At 41.6% G+C, this 19,597-nt stretch overlaps 1 protein-coding gene across 2 annotated transcripts in view; it reads right to left on the bottom strand.

Annotated features, from left to right (window-relative positions):
• The window catches only part of adgrb2 (adhesion G protein-coupled receptor B2), a 316,757-nt gene that overhangs the window by 63,597 nt on the left and 233,563 nt on the right, over window positions 1–19,597 (bottom strand). For both annotated transcript variants that reach the window (XM_049602672.1, XM_049602673.1), the window contains exon 17: window positions 6,136–6,262. In XM_049602672.1, the coding sequence (XP_049458629.1) occupies window positions 6,136–6,262 (127 nt within the window). The remainder of the gene's footprint in view (window positions 1–6,135; window positions 6,263–19,597) is intronic.

Here is a 19,597-nt window from a genome sequence, read left to right as displayed (position 1 = left end):
GCTTGTTGAAGCCAAATGTAGAGTGTCCAAGCACCAAAAACAAGGCCTCCTGTGACGCGAAGTTCTAAATTAAAGCGTGGAGCGCCAAGATACACTTTCTCTTCTCAGCTACTGTCAAAACCATCTTGGCCAAATGGGAGATAGACTAAAACAGGCTCTTTTAGTTCACACAAATCTTATCAAAATATTAATTATAAGGTTACCAAAAGGGCATATTACCCTCTACTTTATGCTTTAGACAGAATTTGTATTACACAAAACAAGAAACAGAAGATGACAGTCAAAATACATGCCCAAACTGTTCTTGACCCACTGTTTCTAATTCGGAAAGACGAAAAAATGCTATCGCAGCCAAAACAACACTGTATACCGAGTTTTAAAAGATCTAATTACCAAGTAAATCTGTCACACCCACGCTCAGCCATTATGCATCTTCAGCCAGAGAAACACCACTAAATCATTTCACCTGTTTACTCGCTCATCATCTCCCTTGTCACTAACCAACCTTCAATTAATGTGACGAGGGATCCAAAGATTCTAATGCAATTCCATGTAGGGTCTCCTCATAAATTTTCACAACCCTCATCTTTTAATTACGGTTGACAAGTGCGATATATTTGCATAATGTAACCTTGTAGTACTGCTCCATCTAGGGCAGGCCTTGTTTTCTTTCTGAACACTGCCTCCAGTTGAGTTAAAAAGTTAAAATACGAGCTGCCGTCTTGTGGCGCCTCAATCATCCCTGTCGTCCCTCCACAGTCAAATCAGGCACTTTGGCCATTAATTCTTAATAATAGACTCAGCTGTGAGATATTTTCACTCTGATTAGGTGCCAGTGAGCGCTAATGACGGCGGAGGAAACAGACTCAAGTAGACACAATCATTTCATGAGAATGATGGCCAAGAGTAGTTTGCCTGGCAGGTAAAAGAAGCTGTGAGAAATCCCTTCGAGTTGAGGCAGGGATCACTTCACGTATTGTTCTCGCTTTGGTGCAGTAATTGCCTTATAAATGAGTTATGGAAATACAGAAGGCACCCCCACCCTCTCATCCCAGCCAGTGTGTAGGTGTTTGTTTGTGTATTCAACCACACTGAGTGGATCAAGGTCTCAGCTGCTGTTTGAACCACTGACCTTCTCACTCGCATTTCTGGTTACCCGCTTAGGCAAGCACGAGTCATGAATCCCACTGTTATGAACACAAGTTTGAGGGAGGCGCTTGGAAACTGTGATCAATTCCCGTGTCATCACAACTAGGACAGCGGCCTTATGTGCTGACAAAACCGAACCAAAGAGGTATAACTTACTTGATTAACTTGAGGCGCAAAATGTTAAACTGACTTTTATAAAGCCAATACCTCCTTCAACTCCAAATCCCATGATCCCTATGAGCGCAGCGGAGGCAATGAGTCCAGACATATCCGTAGGGTTTGTGTTCCCACTGCAGTCATTTTGGGAATTAAGTGGCTTGGTTTATTGTATGGCTTCATGACCTCACTCAATCAACTCCTCTTTCTCCCTCTCTTGCCTCTGTTTCCCAACCTCTGTCTTGTGTCTGATAGTGAGGGTCTCTCTGTAGACGCGCACAGACACACACACACACACACACACACACACACACACAGAGCAGAATACACACATACACACACACATGGAAATCTCAGAGGCTATAGAAAGTAAACAGGATTAACTGGCTATCCCTCGCTCCACTGTAAACGGCCTGTAATGGCAGCACTGCTTCTAAATCCCTCCATCTCTTTCTCTCCCCCTCCCTCCCTCCCTTTTCTATTAAACATGGAGGTTAATCCTCAACCCCCCCTTGTCCCTAGCGTCGTGGCCCAGGATAAGCTGTCAGAGCTGGGCTGCTGATACTCAGCTCTGCTCCAACAGCCACACAGCCTGGACACAGCATATGAGAGTGTGTGTTTGAGTCTCTACGTGAGCATTTTTGTGCGTGCACGCCCACATGTGTGTGTGCAAGGGTGTGTAAACGTGCTAACATCCATACCTAGTGGTCTGTGTTTGCATGTCTGGATGTGACTGGGTTTTTTTATGGGTTGCCAAATTCAATCTGTCTCTCCCGCCTCTTTTATAGAATCCAATCTCCGCTGGAATAAAAAGCTAACTCTGGAGGACCCTAAAGCAACAAAGTGCACTCAGCGCGAGCCCCAGCAGCTCCCGACTGAGAGCCACCGACACAAACACACTGACCCATACCTCCCAGCCCTGAGTACCGGGTCTAATGGTGGTACCGGGGGTCTGAGTGATGAATCACTAATGACTAACACACTTCACAGATATCACGAATGTCAAAAAGTCAATGTGTTTTCCCTCCTAGCCCTCTTTCACTCATCACAGCAGACCTGCTCACTGTGGAAAAAGCACAAAGTCAATAATGCTCAATTGGAAGAGGAGTCACAGGAACCAGAAATAGTGCCTGGAATGACCCGTTCAGCTTATAGGTCGCAGCCATCATGGTTTTCCATATAATGGGAATTAATGTTTTCCCAAGTTCTGTAAAAGGTTCCAGACCCCTGTGAAGTAATTCAAGCTTTGAGGGACAAAATAATGAATAACTGCAGTTATTCACCTGAAGGCCATCATCTTTCTGACCCTCTTTACACTTAATAAAAAAAGAAAGGGGAGGGAATATCCAGGGGAAATAAAATAATAACTCATGCAATATGACATAGAGATCCCTAGACCGCAGGTCCAGATTATCTAGATAAAAAGTATATTCAGCACCTTTAGCATAGGCAGGGCGTCTTAAATTTAAAGGTGCAAGCAGTGTCACCCTTTTAGCTGTGTTGCTGGTGACATAAGCAAGGCAAGGTGCAACATGCTTATCCTAATTTGGATGGATTAAATGACTTGATCCAAGTGAAAGTTCAAGGCAGCTGCCACTTGGAATGCTCCATCCAGTACCTTTGCTTTCCAGTAATACTCCCTGCTGTGTGACCTTTTGACATTGTTCAAGTACTTTCTGCTTCACACGGAATTGAAACACTCTAGCCTGCTCCTTTTTTAAAGGTACACTGTGCAGGATTTTCCTAAAAAAACAATGTATAGATGCATACAGAAGCAATACCTCAATCCCAAATCCTCAATAATCACTTACGACCCACTAGGAGTGTGTGACGGTGTATTCAGCTGCAGAGACCTTCCCCTCTGCCTGTGTTTCCTTCTTATTTTGCTATGTTGGGGAGGTTCCTCCACATAACTAGGTTGTAACCAGGTGCCAGACTGTAAGCAGCATACATCTAAGCAGAGGCTATGCCAATCATGGCCACAGTGCCAAAGTGTTCTTCTTTATTACATTTTAAAAGGAGTCAATCTCCTTTGAGCCCAGTGTGTTGTGAGTCCTGGTGAAACAGAAGCGTCTACAACATTCTTTGGATCCAGCACCTGGACATGAAAGACGTACATGTTTTTTGCACACCGACCACTCAAGTATTATCAAAGACAGAGTGCTGAATAGAAAAAGCATATGGAGAAAGACCATCCCCGATCATCACAAAGAGACATTCTTGTAAAGTTGGAGGAGCTACCATATTTCTGGCACCCTTGGTCCTGAAAGGGAATGTCCCATTCATTTTCTCTGGACAATGTTAAGTCACTTACAGTTGGGGCACTTCCATGGCTTGGACGGGCATGAAACTCTTCTGAATAGAGACACAAGTTAAACATGTCTGGTTCTTTGATAAAACTGTACAAGCCAATGCACACAAACACCTAAGGTGACGTTAACAATGACTCCTAAAGTGCATTTTGGTGCAAAAAGTACAATTTCTAAGCTTTAAATTGCATCATGTGCACCTTTAACAGTGATGACACCACCTGCAGCTTCAATAAACACACTTTTGGAATCTGGCTAAATTTGGCAGCTATGATTGCCAACTGCAAGGAAGAAGAGTTTTAAATTTGGGAGAGCTCCAAGTTCTGATGACTGACCATTTCTTCACAGATATGGCAGCCGAGGCTTATGGGTGTTTTGAGCCAATCATGAAGCCTGAATAATGAAAAAGAAACTGAAATAATTAAAACCCATAACATAAAAATAGAGGATCGTTATATTACCTGGTTGACACCTGTGTTTCTTTGTTGAGGAAGACTGACCACATCGTTGAAAGCAGAATTTACATTGGGGAAAACTACTTTCAGAACCAGCAGCTGCTCTCGAATCACAGCTAACACTCATGGCCAAATGGCCCTTTGCTATTTTTACACATAGGGTCTAATTGTTTTTTTTTTCTTCACGTGGCTTCACACCCTCCAACAGGTGAAAACTACAGAAAACTGTATAATGAATAGCTAATTGTAAGCAATGCAAAGAGGCAGAGACATTTCACATTAAAATAAATCAATCAAATCAACCCATCCTGTTGTTTAAACAATCTAATTAATTAATTCATTTACAGTAAATATAGACTACACTTCCAAACCCTGCATAAACAACTGCATTACCACTTGGTTAAACTCAATAAGCACGCAGCGAAGCTGGCAGCAACTTCACGCTACAAAGACGGAGTCTGTATAGCAGGTAAAAAAACTATGCTCATGCAGTTTAGAGTCCAGTCCACCTGACTTTGCAAAGTATATTCGGAGCATGAGACGAAACAAAGACCCCATTTTCATATTTGATGCTGAGTGTATGTAAGGACAAAGACATTTTTAACAGCAATGCAACAGCAGAGGGTAAATGTACAGCACCATTGAGTGCTATATGGAGGCAATGTTTTACGCTGAAAAGGTTACACAGGGATAGATGTCCACAGAAGCCCACAGCTCTTTATCTCAGCGACACTGGTTGTTAATGCATTATTACTTAGTGCGTCTCTGCCTCTCTCTTTTTCTTCTTCTTCCCCTCTCTCTTAGTTCTCCCTGCCAGCTGAGACCCAGCCTGCCTTTTCTGTTTGGTCGAACATTTCCTTCCTAAAATCCTCCATTCCTCACAATCACTCTCCATTTCCGTGACACCTGGAGTTACCCCGCAGTGCTTACTGGGGATCTGCTTTGCTGGCTCCATTTTCTACACCGAACCATTAAGGGAGAGGAAATCACACAAAAAGCCCTCCCATAGATTAAAGTGTGTGACAACAAATTAAGACAAACTCCATCTCCTTACACACCCTTATTATTTAATGTAATCACTATCCCCGTGGGCATTAGGTGCAAGCAAGCATGGAGACAAATTAACAGTCAAAGCTAAAGGGAACAGTTTGTGACCCCGGCAGTCAAGGAGCTGCAGCGTAAAGTGAGAACAACAACTGAAAGTGTTAACAAGGTGAAAAGGAGGATGAAGGAAGAAGGAAGAAAGAAAGGGAGAACTGATGAGAAGGCACAGCAGTGGAAAATATGGCTAAGAAGAGGCAAGTAAGTGGGTATAAATAATAGACAGGAAGGCGTGAAAAAATGGGGAGCTGATGTGGGGTGTGGGAAATTAATGAATTGGGGTTTGTTGGACGAAAAGAGTGGCTAAGAGAGGAGGGTGAAATAAAAGCTGTCAGGTTTTTGGATGTCCATTAGCGCACAAACAGGAGAATGGGTCAATGTATCAGAACAGGCATTACCCCGGACTGCTAAAAAGCCTTCTTTAATCATGTCAAACACACACTGCGAGCCACGTGAACTATTTATAGAAGCGCAGGTTTACGCGCTGCAGGCAAAATCGCACACAGACACAATAAAATCTCTTTCTCTCTCTTGACGCCTCCTCTCTTTCTCTCCCATCACATGGAAGTCCCTGACTGAACATCCTGACCTTTACCAAATTTGAGCTAAAAAAAAAAACAACAAAGTTGCATAGCGTGAGGGGTGACTGTCAATCAACGCATAATTAGACCAGCATGGAGACACTGATCAAAACAGCTTCTTATACTGTTATGATGTTAAACACTGATGGCACTGTTGGATCTGCACCCATCTGCTTCTTGTCAGCAGTGAATGGATATAAAGACAACTATATACAGACAATTAATGACAGTCTTAGCAGTCTGTTGTATTACACAGTCATGTCTTCCTGTCAGAGATGCCATCTAAATCCATACTACAGTCAGCAGCTCACTGACCTGGCCCCTGGTGCCTTGTAAGCCCCCCAAGTTCCACAGAGTACATCAGGATATGCATAGGTGACTCACCGGGTCTTTAGCTTGCTGCGCTAACACGGCGTAGGTGGATATCCTGCTGCACAGGCATTTGGTGTGGACAGTGGTTGACGCGAGCGTTTGGCAGCCTTCTGTGCCCCAGTTTTCTGCGCCAGCTTCCCTGGAGGTGGGGAGAAGGGGGGGTTGTGGAGGTGGGTGGCACAGGGGACATAAACAGTGAGCATGAGACAAACACACACAAAGAGCTGTCACGTGACTAAACACGTTCGTAGGAAATTCCAACTCAAGGAAGGGGCGAGGGAGGGACAGAAAGTTTCAGAGGGCAGATCATTAAGTTCACCCATTCAATCCATAGGTTTAATATGCAGTCATCACCACTCACGCACACTGACAGGCTCTTTTACCCTGCTGGCATTAGAAGCCAATGTCACCCCACTTGTTCTTAAATCCTCTCCGTGTTTAGCACCCTAAACACTCTCTTTGTCATCTTTATTCTGTCTTTTCTTCGTTCTATCCCTTCGCCTTTTTCTTGGAAGAATACCTTAAGAGACTTGAGGCCTTGAGGACAAATGAAAAGGGTTGCATCAGCTCACAGTTAACAAAGACCAGTGCGGCTTAAACGGTGGATGGGGATTATTCAGCACTAAATGGTCAATTGCTTTGACACGCAACGCGTTACTCGGGAGGAGAGTGCCCAGAATCTCATACAATAGAACCTTGTACACTTTATTACTCTCCATCTTTCACGTCTTTCTTTTATTCGCCCCTCCCCTCTCCACTTTGCTCTAAATGCCCTCAATAGAAGGTTGAGTGCTGAGGTCGATCAATAAGATACCAACTTATCTAATTACCCCGGCAGCTCACACTACACATTAACCTCATGTTTAACCTTGGATATACTTCTATTCTAGTTATCAGAGATGGATGGAAACATTGTGGGAGACATTAGAGCAGCTACAGATCAGGTGTCCTGTTGGGGTCAAGAATACTAGGTTCGTGTTTGATGGACAAAGAGACAGCAAGGCACAATAAATAATAAGATTTTAGATTACTATTTTTCGTCAAAGCTAGATCAATTTTGGGTATTTCAATGAGGGTTGTCTTAAATTTGAGTGAACTATAATGAAGACATTTTTATCTTTGATGGTTGATTTCAATGATATAGTAAAATACTACAGCTGTATTTTCAGAGGCTTTAAAAGTGTATTGTAAATGAGTGTCAGTTACTGTTTGTGATGACACGTGTCAGCGAAAGAGAAAGTAAAAGCCAACCCCAGATTAACTCTCGTTTGGTGTTTTGCCTTGTTATATTTGCCTTTTTATTCAGCGCTGTGTCTCTTGGATGTGTACTGCCTGCGCCTGGCACCTCGCTGCTACCTTTTAATGAAGCTCCAACCTCACCTGAGTGCTGTGGGGATACACACCCATTACCGTCCTGAACAACGAAAATACGAGCATACAGACAGACAGCAGAGTCTCTGCAGAAAAACACACCGTCAAACACACTTCCTGTGGGTCATAAGTGATGATTGAGAGGGATTACTTCTGTATGAGTTTATACAGTGTTTTGTTAGGGAAATCCTGCAGCCTTATACTCCTGAAAACACAACAATTTCAGGCAGTTTTCATTCACTGTTTACACTTATGTCTGCAAAAAGTAACGCACTAGAATTCCTGTACAACCCACATTATCGTGAGCCAGGAGGGTTCGATCACATGGCCAGTGTACTGCAGGCTGTCAGCCATGATATGATGGGGGCAAAGTATGGAGTTGACATAGTATGAGGACTGATTTGTTTGGATTGGTCAAACAAATACAGGACTTTAACCCAGGAGTCTGGGGTTGATGTCCCGATTTTAAGCTAAGTAAGTAATGTGACATTAACCAATCATATTTCATTTCCTGAATCTAACCTTAGTGGTAAAGGTGCAAATTTCAGATATCATATGACATTTTCGCATAACTTTTGGTATGACATCACCTTAACCCTTGTATGAAGAAACATAAAACTACATGCAAACTTTTAAACCTGGTGTATGATGGGTCTCGCATCATAACCTCAATCGTTTAGGTATTTCAATAAGTATGGTGTTTGTGTAACCTGTCAGAGGTATAGCTTAGCAGCCCTGAAAAATGCTCGTCTGACAAATATCTTTCAAAAGTCAAAGCTTTTTGTGGAGCAAAACGTCTCTTTGTCAGGACATATGGGTAGCAAAGAGGTACAGCAACTTGGCCACAAGAGATCTAGATTCAATTTTAGGCAGGTGGGCCTTGGGAGAAACATTATTGGAAGCAACATGATAAGAAGCAACAGTAGAAACATGTCAGTGCTGCTGCATGACTGCATTAGCTTCTGGGAAAACGGAAATCTAGCGAAGGTCACCTAAAAGTGTGCACAAGAAATGCACTCAAGACTTTGCCTAAGGTAATGAATACATATATGGTGAGTCTAGTGTAATGGAGGAGGAACATGGAAGGCTGCCAACAAACAGTTGGCAACAATAACGAATCATAGCTATGTCAGGGACTGCACATTTTGAAAGAAAAGCTAAGAAACCCAAAAAGTATCTAGTTTTGTTTCAAACAGATTATGTTTGTTCATCGTGTTCATTCCCTTATAAAGATTCGTACAGCAGAAAAGATGAAATGTTATCCTATTGCAGACAGTACAGTGTGCACTGTTCTTTCTCCACTAATGCTTTAGAGGAGAACTTAATTACCTCCTCTCGAGCTAATAGCAGTGAGAACCCTCCACAGTGGATGGAGGGAAAATGTAATAAAGTCTTGCCTATATAAGGACTTCTCTGTATAAGGATTTGCATAATATTTATGATCTTAAAATCACTTAATACACTGAAAATATAAGGGCTTTGACGGGCAATATTCTACATCTGAGCACTGTTTGCATCTTGAGGGAAGGCTTTGGCGACAGTTTCACTTTATGAGAAATGATAAGCTGGCTTGTTGCTTTTTTGTATTTACAGTATCTTAAGGCACAATTTGGATGTCATTCTGCCTTTGGAGAAATAACTGACAGATAGTTTAACATCTTATGAAGAGATTTCAAGATACCTTTCCTCCTTGTTCGACCTAAAAATAGTAACACCTCCTCAAGTTGCCCTACTGTAGAGGCACTCACTTCTTCAACAGAGATACATATTATGTGTACCTGTAATATGAGGAGAATGAAGTAAAGATCAGGACTCCAGTGTGAATTTTCAATGTCACGACATGGACGCTTCTGGCAAGACGCCCTTCTTTAGCGTGCATTCTGGCAATGTCACAAACAGTATACACAGGTGTGACCCAACAATTGAAAGTATCATAGTGACCATCAACACCATCACATTATGGTAATTTCCATTATTATCATGGAGTAATCCCAGGAATGAGTCCTAAAACCCAGCAATGAGTAAGCATTTCAGCAGTCCTGGTTCCCTCGCCTTGATGTCAATGGGTTTCTTGAATGGGTTTGTGGTTCAAACATTGAGAGACTTTCACGCTTTGTTCTACAACATAAAATACATCAATACAACACTTGTTTGCTTTGAAGCTTTTGTGTGTCTTAAAAAAGGCGGTTGCTAACAAGTTGCTAAATGAGACTACAGAATGTCAACGTTAAGACGTGGCTGTGGTGTAGTTTGTTTATAGAATAACATTAGCTTTACCTCTGGCGATTGCATTTAGTCTTCAAAAATCATGACAGTGGTCATTTGTGGAGATTATCTTGCTGAACACAAACGTGTAAGTATCATAAACGTTTGCATGCCACGAAGCTTATATTTTGTAATGAGCCAAAATCCAATGGAAAAATCACACAGGTTTTTTTTACAAGGAAACCAGGGCGATGCTAACTTTTGCGTCGGCCTACAGAAAAAAGTCTTTCCTGGGGCACTCTATTGCATAAAATCTGACACAGACGTTACAGTCAACACATAAAAGTTTATTATTAAGGATCTTATCTAGCTAACAGTGTTGTTTATTTACCTCCTGACTCTAAAGTGTATACGGTGCACATATTTCTTTCTTTATTTGACTAAGCTCTAGAGCTGCAACGATTAATTGAATACAATTAAAATTCTCTAATTCAAGCCTCTTAAATGTGTGTATCTTTTAGTCTATTTATTCCTTTTTGACAGTTAACTGAATATATTTGGGTTGTGGGTTGGACATTTGAGGACGTTATTTTGGGCTTTGTGAAACACTGACTGTCATTTCTCACGTCATTTTTGACATTTTATAGACTTAACAACCAAATGATTAATCCAGAAAATAACTGATAAACTAATCAACAATGAAAATAATTGCCAGTTGCAGTTCTACTAAGCACTTTCTTTTCAGATGTAACAAAAAAAGTCTAATTTTGATATCTCTTGCCATCTGTTCATCAAAATGTGTGATTATATAATATGTTGACTTGTTACTGCATCTTGACCAAAAAGGAAAAATGCAGTAATAGTGTGGTGTCTTCTGTTGTAAATCAAAGTAAACAAAGGGTTAAAAGGTACATTAACTACCCACCAGTGACACTAAGTCAACAAAAGCTCAGTACAATACATCACAGACGACTAAATAAACTTGTGCTATGACAGGCCACTCAAACATGATCAGCGTGACAACAAATGACGAGTATGTCTGAACGTAATTCTCAAAGGTATGTCTGAATAGGAAGGAATGCAAACACACACACACACACACACCAAACAGCGACACTCAATTCATAATGTCAGTAATGAGATGTGAGTAGAATTCCCAGATGATCATCATCTGCACAGTGACACTTCAAAGACTGAAGATCGGAAAACGAGTCACAGCAGTGAAGCCTGGAGACAGCTTGACAGGTAGCAACATGGTGCGCGGTTTTATGTGTTTCTGTGTGTGTGTGTCTCAGACGGAGAGAGAGAAGGAAGAAAGACTAGGATAGAGTGACAGAGAGAATACGTGCACTTGTTACCTTTTATGAGGAAATCCTCCAAAGTGTGTACATTTTGCGAGGTAGTTTGAGGGTTACATTTACATTTCTTATTCGAATAAAAAAAAAACATGTAGATGTGAAAGTCACTGAGCTTGCACTGACTCATCTGAGGTTACTTGCATCCAGGCATACAAAACATGTGAGTTTGTGTGTGAACTCCCAAGAGTTGTCAAGTAAAGTATTTACAAATGACTTCGTTCACACTATGAAAGCGCACCCATATGTACTCTGACTGCACATGCATTAATGAGCGTGTCTAACACCGGCATATGTTGCATGCTGAATTATGCATGTCGGTTGATGTATATATCACTGCAGATGCACATGTGAAAGCATGCATGCCGTACTTTCACTGACGCAAACGGTCTACCTACATCCAACAAGGACACACACATATCAAGTATTCTGTGCCAGTCTAGCAGCAAAGAGGAAGTTGGGGTAATGAGAAGCTGTCTGACAGCTCGCAACGGGGGGTCGCTAAAGATAACACCAACACACACTCAGAAATACACATTATCTGTGACCTCTTTGTGTTGGCTGCTGAATTTCCAGCGTAATTGACCCTCATCTCGTTCAGCTGGATTTGATTGGTGGTATTGATGTCTTCCAACAAAAAGCTTGCTTTGACTTTTGTTTAGTTTTATTTCACCCAAACACTGATCTTTGTTATTCATGACAGCTATAAATAGCCTCTACTGCTGTGGGCTCTGCTGGGCTCATAGAAGTATTAAATTATCAGCTGAGCTTAGCTGGCAAGGAAAGATTAAAAGGACATGGCATTTGTTATAGTTTTGTTATGGCACTTGAGTGAGCCTGGAGCCGCTGCTGACTCCTCTTATCATGGAAAACAGGTACCAGATGTACAAACAGGTGTACATATCAGTATAGCTGGTTTATAGGCTATGGATCCCAAATGTATACTGAAAAGATATCAACCTGGCATTATCCAAACAAATGTTGAGGTGGGTAAATTTACATAACGCCATCCAGTTTGCTAGCATTGCGATAATCGATACATCTGTTGTTTGGTCTTGACTTTGATGAAGACGAAAGTTTTATTTAATGGATGTCAGAGTTGGCTTCATTTCGACAGGTAGTTATCCCTCAGTGCACATGGGGATTACACAGTTTGCCCCGAGCAACCTGAGCCATATAAACTCAACATGGGAGTCTTCAGCCGTGCGAGCAGCTCTGTGAGGCTGCTCTTAGGCACAGCAGTGCTCTGAACTAAATGTTAAGGTTGGCGTGCTAGCACGCCGATAGTGACAGCATGATGACACTGACTGACATGTTGATGTTTAGCAGGTGTAATGTTTGCCATATCCATTATCTTAGTTTAGCATGTTAGCATGGTAAAATTAGCTTGTTAGCACCAAGCACAAAGTACAGCTGGGCCTGAAGGGAATGTCACTAGCTGCATTTTTTATAGACTGTATAGTACTGTGATGTCACTCATTGGTTTGTGGTCTGCTGTTCCAAAGGCTTGAGTTCGGCATTTAGGCTGTTGCAATCTTGATTTTTGGGAGCCAGAAGTGACTATATTTGACAACTGCAGCAACACCTCACAGAAAGCTTGTCACTGTAGTGGCCTTATATATGCGTAACTTTAAGTCTTGATAAGTAATTAATGTAAAAATTCAACCCCTGCACAGTAGTCACGAATGTTGAAATTAGCCATAGAGACCAAAACTATTTTTGTACCAGGCTGTAAACATGTTGATTTCTAATGTAAGGCTGGGCTTTTTAACACTGGTGTCTGTGGGGATTTACTCTGTTTTGGAGCCAGTCTCAAGTGGCCATTCGATGAACTGACATTTATGGCACTTCCATGGCTTCAGTGGCTTCATTTTTTAGCCTCCGATGTTGCTGCTTTGTTAGTTCCTAAAGGTCTTTACACACTGTGGTTGTGACGAATAAATGCCACAAAAATGCGGAAAATTCACCTGGAAATACTTTGCATCAAAACTATTCCTACTGGCAGCGATGCATATTTGTGAGAACTACTGGGATCCTGTTGACCAAGAGCAGCGCCTGGCACTGAGTCGTTGTATCACCGAAGCTGCTGTAAGCCATTTTACTGAGTTTGCTTTTTAGCAAAGTCTTCTGAGTGAATTTAAGTTCCCTCTGGCAAACAGTTATAGTGTATAAGCTTGGATTTTTATTGTAAAAGGAAAGAATGGAAGGAGTGGATGTGCCGCCCTTGTCAAAGTTGAAAGTAAAAAAAGTTGATAAATAAGTTTACTGTCACTATTTTTAATATTATTATTATTATCATCAAAGGAGTGATAAAGTTTGTCGTCTTGATGAGACTACAGAGCATCTATGATGTTTCATAATCTTCAAAAGTAAAAGGTGCAACGTGATTGGTTGATGCCTTTATTTGCGGTGCTAAAGCTCAGCCTCATCACGATGTTTTTTTGCTGCATGATATTCGTGCCCTGTGTGACAGTTCTCCTAACAAAAACAACAGCTTGGAAAAACATATTGATGTGTGACTTAATCACTCCAAAATATGCCCTCAGTGTCTAAAGGTCTTAAAGCAAAGGATTAACCAACTTAAACTTTTGACCTGATCATGAATTTAATAAAAAGGTAAGGCATCACCAAAGATATTACAATTCTTCCTTTGGGGAACAGGATGTGTGTGTGCCAAATTTCATGGCAATCCAGCCAATAGTTCTGGAGAGATTTCAGTCTGGACTAAAGTAGTGGGCCATCCCCGCCAGCCATACGCCGTTAGCATGGCTACAGAAAGTGCTCTGTGCTCGTGATGAAACCAACAGCTCGGAGGTATCATTTCTCAACAGCGTGCTAAAACACGTACAGTGTACCGCTGTAGTAACATATCACAATGCCTTTCCAATTTGTCCCCTAACTGCTTAGAATGATGTTGCAGCTGTTAAGAAAAATAGGAAAAATACTTCCTGAACAACAGCGTAAATTGACCTTTTATGTCTACTGAGAATAAATTGGCACCAACCCTTGACTGAAAGGGCAATGCTATGAAAGCCAATTGCACCCTGTTAAGAAACAAAAAAAAAAGGTTAAACCTGCTTCGAATTCTTGAAATTGAAGGGCCTAATGCAGGGATTTGAGCTGTGAGGAGGGAAAGTCACTGCAAAAGCTATCCCTCCATCTGCCTAGCACACAGAATAGTGACGTGCTGCCAGCGTCTCTCATCCAAAGCAACCTGTTATCCTCAAAAGGCAAGGATGACATAATGTCTGTAAGGTATAGGGATAGAGAATAACAGCATTAAAGCTTATGATAGAAGGGCTAATGTGCTGCATGTAGGCAAGAGTCAACATCTTGTCACTGCTTGGCATTTGAAGCAGTTTTACATGAGAAAATGTTGTTCTACATAGCTGTCATTGATGTAATAGGGATTAACATTATCAGCTAATTTCAGCTGCTGGCACACACTGTCAAAACTGATTTAGGAGATGACCGTAGCCAAAAAATATAGTTTACAAGTAAAATTGCATGCCCTGTGTCCATTGCTCTGTCTCTCATTGCTCATTTCTTTGCCATCAAAATGTATGTGTCATAAACGGTCAGATGTGCAGAAGCAAAACCTATTACACAGGAGGAATAAAAACACAAATGTGGGGGGACTAACAGCAATAAATGCAAAGAGATGAAGAAAGCATTGAGGGATGACAAAAAAATTTCACACACAGATGGAAATCAATAGCATGTAAATCGCAAAACGTATCCTCATTACACAGAGAATACTTTCAAATTGCTATAAAGTCTTCAGGAGATCTTCAGAGCATGATATTGTGAAGTTACTGAGAAAACTGCCTTAAATACTGTATAACCTGATGTTTAATGTGCTTCTGTTTTTGTTTTGTGTGTTTTTTAAATAGAACTTTGAATAGTCATTGTGTAAAACAGAGTGAGAGTTGGTGACACACATTTCAAACAGAGAGCTAATGACTCAGAAGGACTAGTGAGACAGGGAGGGCTTGTTGTAGTGGAGAGGGACTTCAAGGGTCATGGAGTTAAGTGGCCTCAAGAGGACACAGTTTCAACGGGTTTAAACTGTCGTCATCATACGTCAGCATGAATGGCACCTGAAGGCGACAATAATAACCTGCGTGTTCGGTCAGTAAGTGCACATGTACTGTCATACTTCTATACACTGAAGGCTTATCAGGACCAAAACTTCACACCACAAAACAGTTTCATTCCATCTGCAGCTGGTTTCATCAACAAGGCCCAGGACCCACACTGACACAGACTCTGATATCACCCTATTGGCTCTCTACGCATTACATTAATGCACATCTTGGACTGCTATTCCTGTAAACCGCACGTTCTCTATACTTTTAACTTTTGCACATCCTGCACAAATCTGTAAGGCTCTCTCATTCTGAAACTTTTACAATGTACATATTTGTCATTGTAATGTTTCTACTCTATATTTATGTTCTTGACTCTGGCATTACCCTTCAAAAAAAAAAGAAATACAAAATTAAACATGACAAATGCTAAAGCATCTTAATATTCCAGCACCCATGCCATATTTAAAGCCCCCACTGGTCAACACATTCTCACTCGGACCTCATCACATATTGACGTTTGGGAATGGACTTTCCACGTCCACATACGACGTGCAAGGTACCCTGGGAGCGTTGGTTGTTGACGTTCTGGGACGCTGTGTCAAGTTGCCTGTTACATGCATCATCTTTTTTCAAAATACACTTCTGTTTCCACAAGAAATTTAACTTTTACATACAGTGTCTTCCACAATAAACACACTACAACACTGTCCTTACTCCTTAAACAACAAAAACACATGGTTGGGTTTAGGAAAAAAGAACAGGGTTTGGCTTGAGAATCTTATTGGACATGAACACCGCACTCTTGGGTGAAAGTTTGTTGGACCCATCCACCACCCCTCCCACCTGCCCCAGTTGGACTTTCGCCACCTTAACTTTCGTCATTGTCCCGCCTCATTTCCCCCTGACGCTGCCAGACATCATCAAACTATAAAGGCAACCAGCTGCGTATCATACCGCCGTTAATGGGAGGCTTTTTTGTTGGTTTCTGACGCCACAAGTCACCGCACAAGCGCCAGATTTCAACAACTATGAGTGAGATTGGGCTCATCTGGTGTATTCAAATGTGTTTTTTTTTGTTTGTTTGTTTGTTTTTAACTTCATTTGCCTGATAAGACTGAGAGAGTGCTTGATTGACATCTCCCTGTTGGGGTGGGACACCTTACAGCTTTACTTACAGTCTGATTTCTACAGTAGATGTAATCGGCCCTTTGTAATCGGCTGAATTCCATTACCTGCTTCAGGTGCAGGGTTCTGGTACTGCGCATGCTGGCTCTGACTTACTGGGGCGCCATGACAGAAGAATGGATCCATTGTTAATGCTATTATACTTGTGCTTTTCCTACTTCTGTATGAAGTTAGAATGTTTGCTGTGAAGAAACAGCCTATTGACATCATACTTTCAACCAGAATGAAAGTCTGATTAGCCAAAATAAGTGGAAACTTTGAAGTCTGAGCCTGAGGTTTACATATTGGACACTAAGCATCCTTTTCAGTATCACCCAATATGGTCAGATGCTTGTATTACAGCCATGAGGTGGTGTTGCCCAACACTGTGCAGTAGACTCAACAAGATTAATACTGACAGATTCACATTTAGACGGGTTGGGTCATCCTGGGTTCCCCAGCTGTCTGTCAACATATCAAATGCAACATCATGGGTTTAAATCTGGCAAAAAGCATTGTCACATGTTTTTTTTATATCCCTTTATTTCCTGAAGCTCTATATTGTTACGAGTGCAATAAACACGTTTTTTTTTTTTTTTTCCCCCAAAGGTAAGGGTTCTGTATACAACACCGGGAGTATTAATAAACAGCAACTATGTAAAGACATAATGAGTCATGACATCCTGAGTAAAGCATGAAGTCATGCTAACTCTCTGTGTTGCAATCTGCTTCTCTGTTCGTGGTGTGGTCAATGGTCTGGTGGCATGTGCATGTGAGTCCTGTGTGTGTGTACCACAATGGCTAGCTCACTGATGCTGCTCTGCACTGTGTTCATACAGCGGTTGCCACTGATACTGGGAGGGTGTCATCGCAGAAGGATAGCACCCATCCTCCTGTTCCCCCCAGGATAACACTGTTAACCCTGTCAGCACTGTTACCATTGTTAGCGATGTTGGTGCTGTTAGCTGCTAACTCAGCAATCTCCATATTGAGAACAATGTGCAGATTTAGCAGTTTTAGATAGAATTCTGAATGTATTGAGTGTCTATAGCTAAAAGTTAGACCATTTTATGAAATAAGTATTTTCAGCACATACTGGAGGTGCCTGATTGTGCTAGACTTTTTGTTTTTCAGATTTCAAGAATTAAATCAATAGGCGTAGGTGAGCTTATCTATTTATTTTTTTTATTTGTATTTGTTTACAGATTTTAATTGCACTGTTGCTTATCTTTTTCGTCAGCTCTGTGCCTGTGTGAATACATATCCTCAAACCTCTTTACGATGCCAGGAGTTTAGTTCCTTGATTGGAGCCACAGAAATAAATGAAAAACAGTGTGGAGGAAAAACATCTATTCTGGCTGATGGAATCTATTCCTGTAGACATTACATCCCCGACCAACAGGGACCCAGACTGCACATTCACCAGAGGCAGAGCACATCGGCCTTTTACTCTCAATACAGCTAGGAAGCACTGAAGCAAATCTTCACATGACACAAATCATCTGTACTTACTCAACCTTCCATAGCACCTATTATGCAGGACTGACCATCCTACATTTACACAGCATTTGGCACAGAGCAGGCCCGCGCTTGCACATCAGTGTATTATGTCTATGTGTGTGTGTGTGTGTGTGTGGGGATGCATGAATGTATCTGACCCAGATATTAACTCTGTAGGAACTAAGCTTTCCTCTCTTCCACTGACTGATGTAAAGATGGGTCTTATAACGACAAGAACATGCTGTGAGATTATCTGAAGATTGCTGTGATGTTTATGTCAAAGACTGTACAGGCTTTTAAATAGTATCTCTGTTGTGGTACCGTGAACATGAAATATATATTGATATCAGTCTCATGTGCTATGGAATGATTTAGGGGCAAAAGTGCATCAGTCATCTCTTATCAGAAGGCACCACTTTCAATATGACACAAAAAAAAGGAGAAGGAAGGAGCCATACTCACTGATTTCTAGTTTCTTTACTTTTCCACTTGAACTGGTATTTTAATAGGGACAACTGTACTGTCCCTGCTTAAGCCTACTTGTCTTTCTTGTAGCTCATGTCATGTGAGGTTGTCACACAAAACCCTACTTCACGCTTCTTCCCTGATTCTCGTGCGATGAGGATGCTTTGTCATTGACCTCCACCGCCCCAATCTGCTCTCTGGCATGGCCATGGGCTACTTTATAAGCTTCTTTCCCAGGATTATCTTTCTTCCTGGTGTGCAAGCTAGTGAGCGAACAGGAAAGGCAGAGATACAGGTTTCAGCTACGGCCATAAATGGCCCGCTGTCCTGACTGCCTGCATTCTGTGTTAACATGGTCACGGCGCGCCGCTCTGAAGAAAGTGGCTCCTGCTGAAAATGGATTATTAATCCCGCTTCCAAAAAAGTATGAACGGGGTTGTTTTATTTTGGGCTTTCACAACCTGATGTTTCCAAGCGTTACATCTTGTAGAAAATGTGGTGGGTTTCTCTGAAACTGAGCATCTTGTCAGGGGCTCAAAGAGGACCGCTAAGGCCCTCAGGACAACTCTGAATCTCACAAAGCTCTAACACAGTGCCCTCTCAGCCTACTTCAAGCTGCATGAGAGGAAAGAAGATAACATGTGAGTCTATAACATGAGGCAAATGCTGCGCTTGATCTTGTAGGAGAGTGTTTGTTGCGGCAAATCAGTCAAGACATCTCAACACAACAGCTACAAAATGAGCCAAAATAGATTTTAAGTTGTTGTAGATGTTACTTACCAAGTGGATCCCAAACTGTAAAGGTCCAGCAATGAGGAGGCAATGTATTCCAAGCAAGTCTTCCTTTCCTCCACTTCTTATCTAAACTTTAAATACTAATCACTACAAATGCCTATCATCATCTTCGCCCAAGGGAAACACCTTCAGCTCTACAGGCTATCACTAACCGTATAGTAACATACAGAGCACCATTCCACTCCCACTGGTCACATGATGGCGCAATCAATAAAAATAATGCATGAAGAAAAAAACCTAACAATCCTAACCTGCTTTACATAACCTTATCACCCAGCCTAAAGTGGAGAACTCTTCGTAAGTGCAAGCTGCCCACACTCATCCATGCAGTCCAGCAGCAGAAACAGATCATATCTAAAGTTCAGATTTAAACACAAGAGTTCTTAGAATTGATCTCAACATGAAACGGTTACTTAAAGCCACAAAAGTACCCTCAAGCCAACTGTCCTCGACAAGAACCCAAGTATCCCCTGCTGAGAATCGAAGCTACCATGTTAAGGCGCTCTCTAAGGACTGTTGTGATAGCTG

The sequence above is a fragment of the Epinephelus fuscoguttatus genome, linkage group LG17, assembly GCF_011397635.1.
Source record: "Epinephelus fuscoguttatus linkage group LG17, E.fuscoguttatus.final_Chr_v1".
Classification (NCBI taxonomy): domain Eukaryota; kingdom Metazoa; phylum Chordata; class Actinopteri; order Perciformes; family Serranidae; genus Epinephelus; species Epinephelus fuscoguttatus.
Note: the sequence above shows the minus strand (reverse complement) of the source record. Positions and strands in the feature narration are given on the sequence as shown.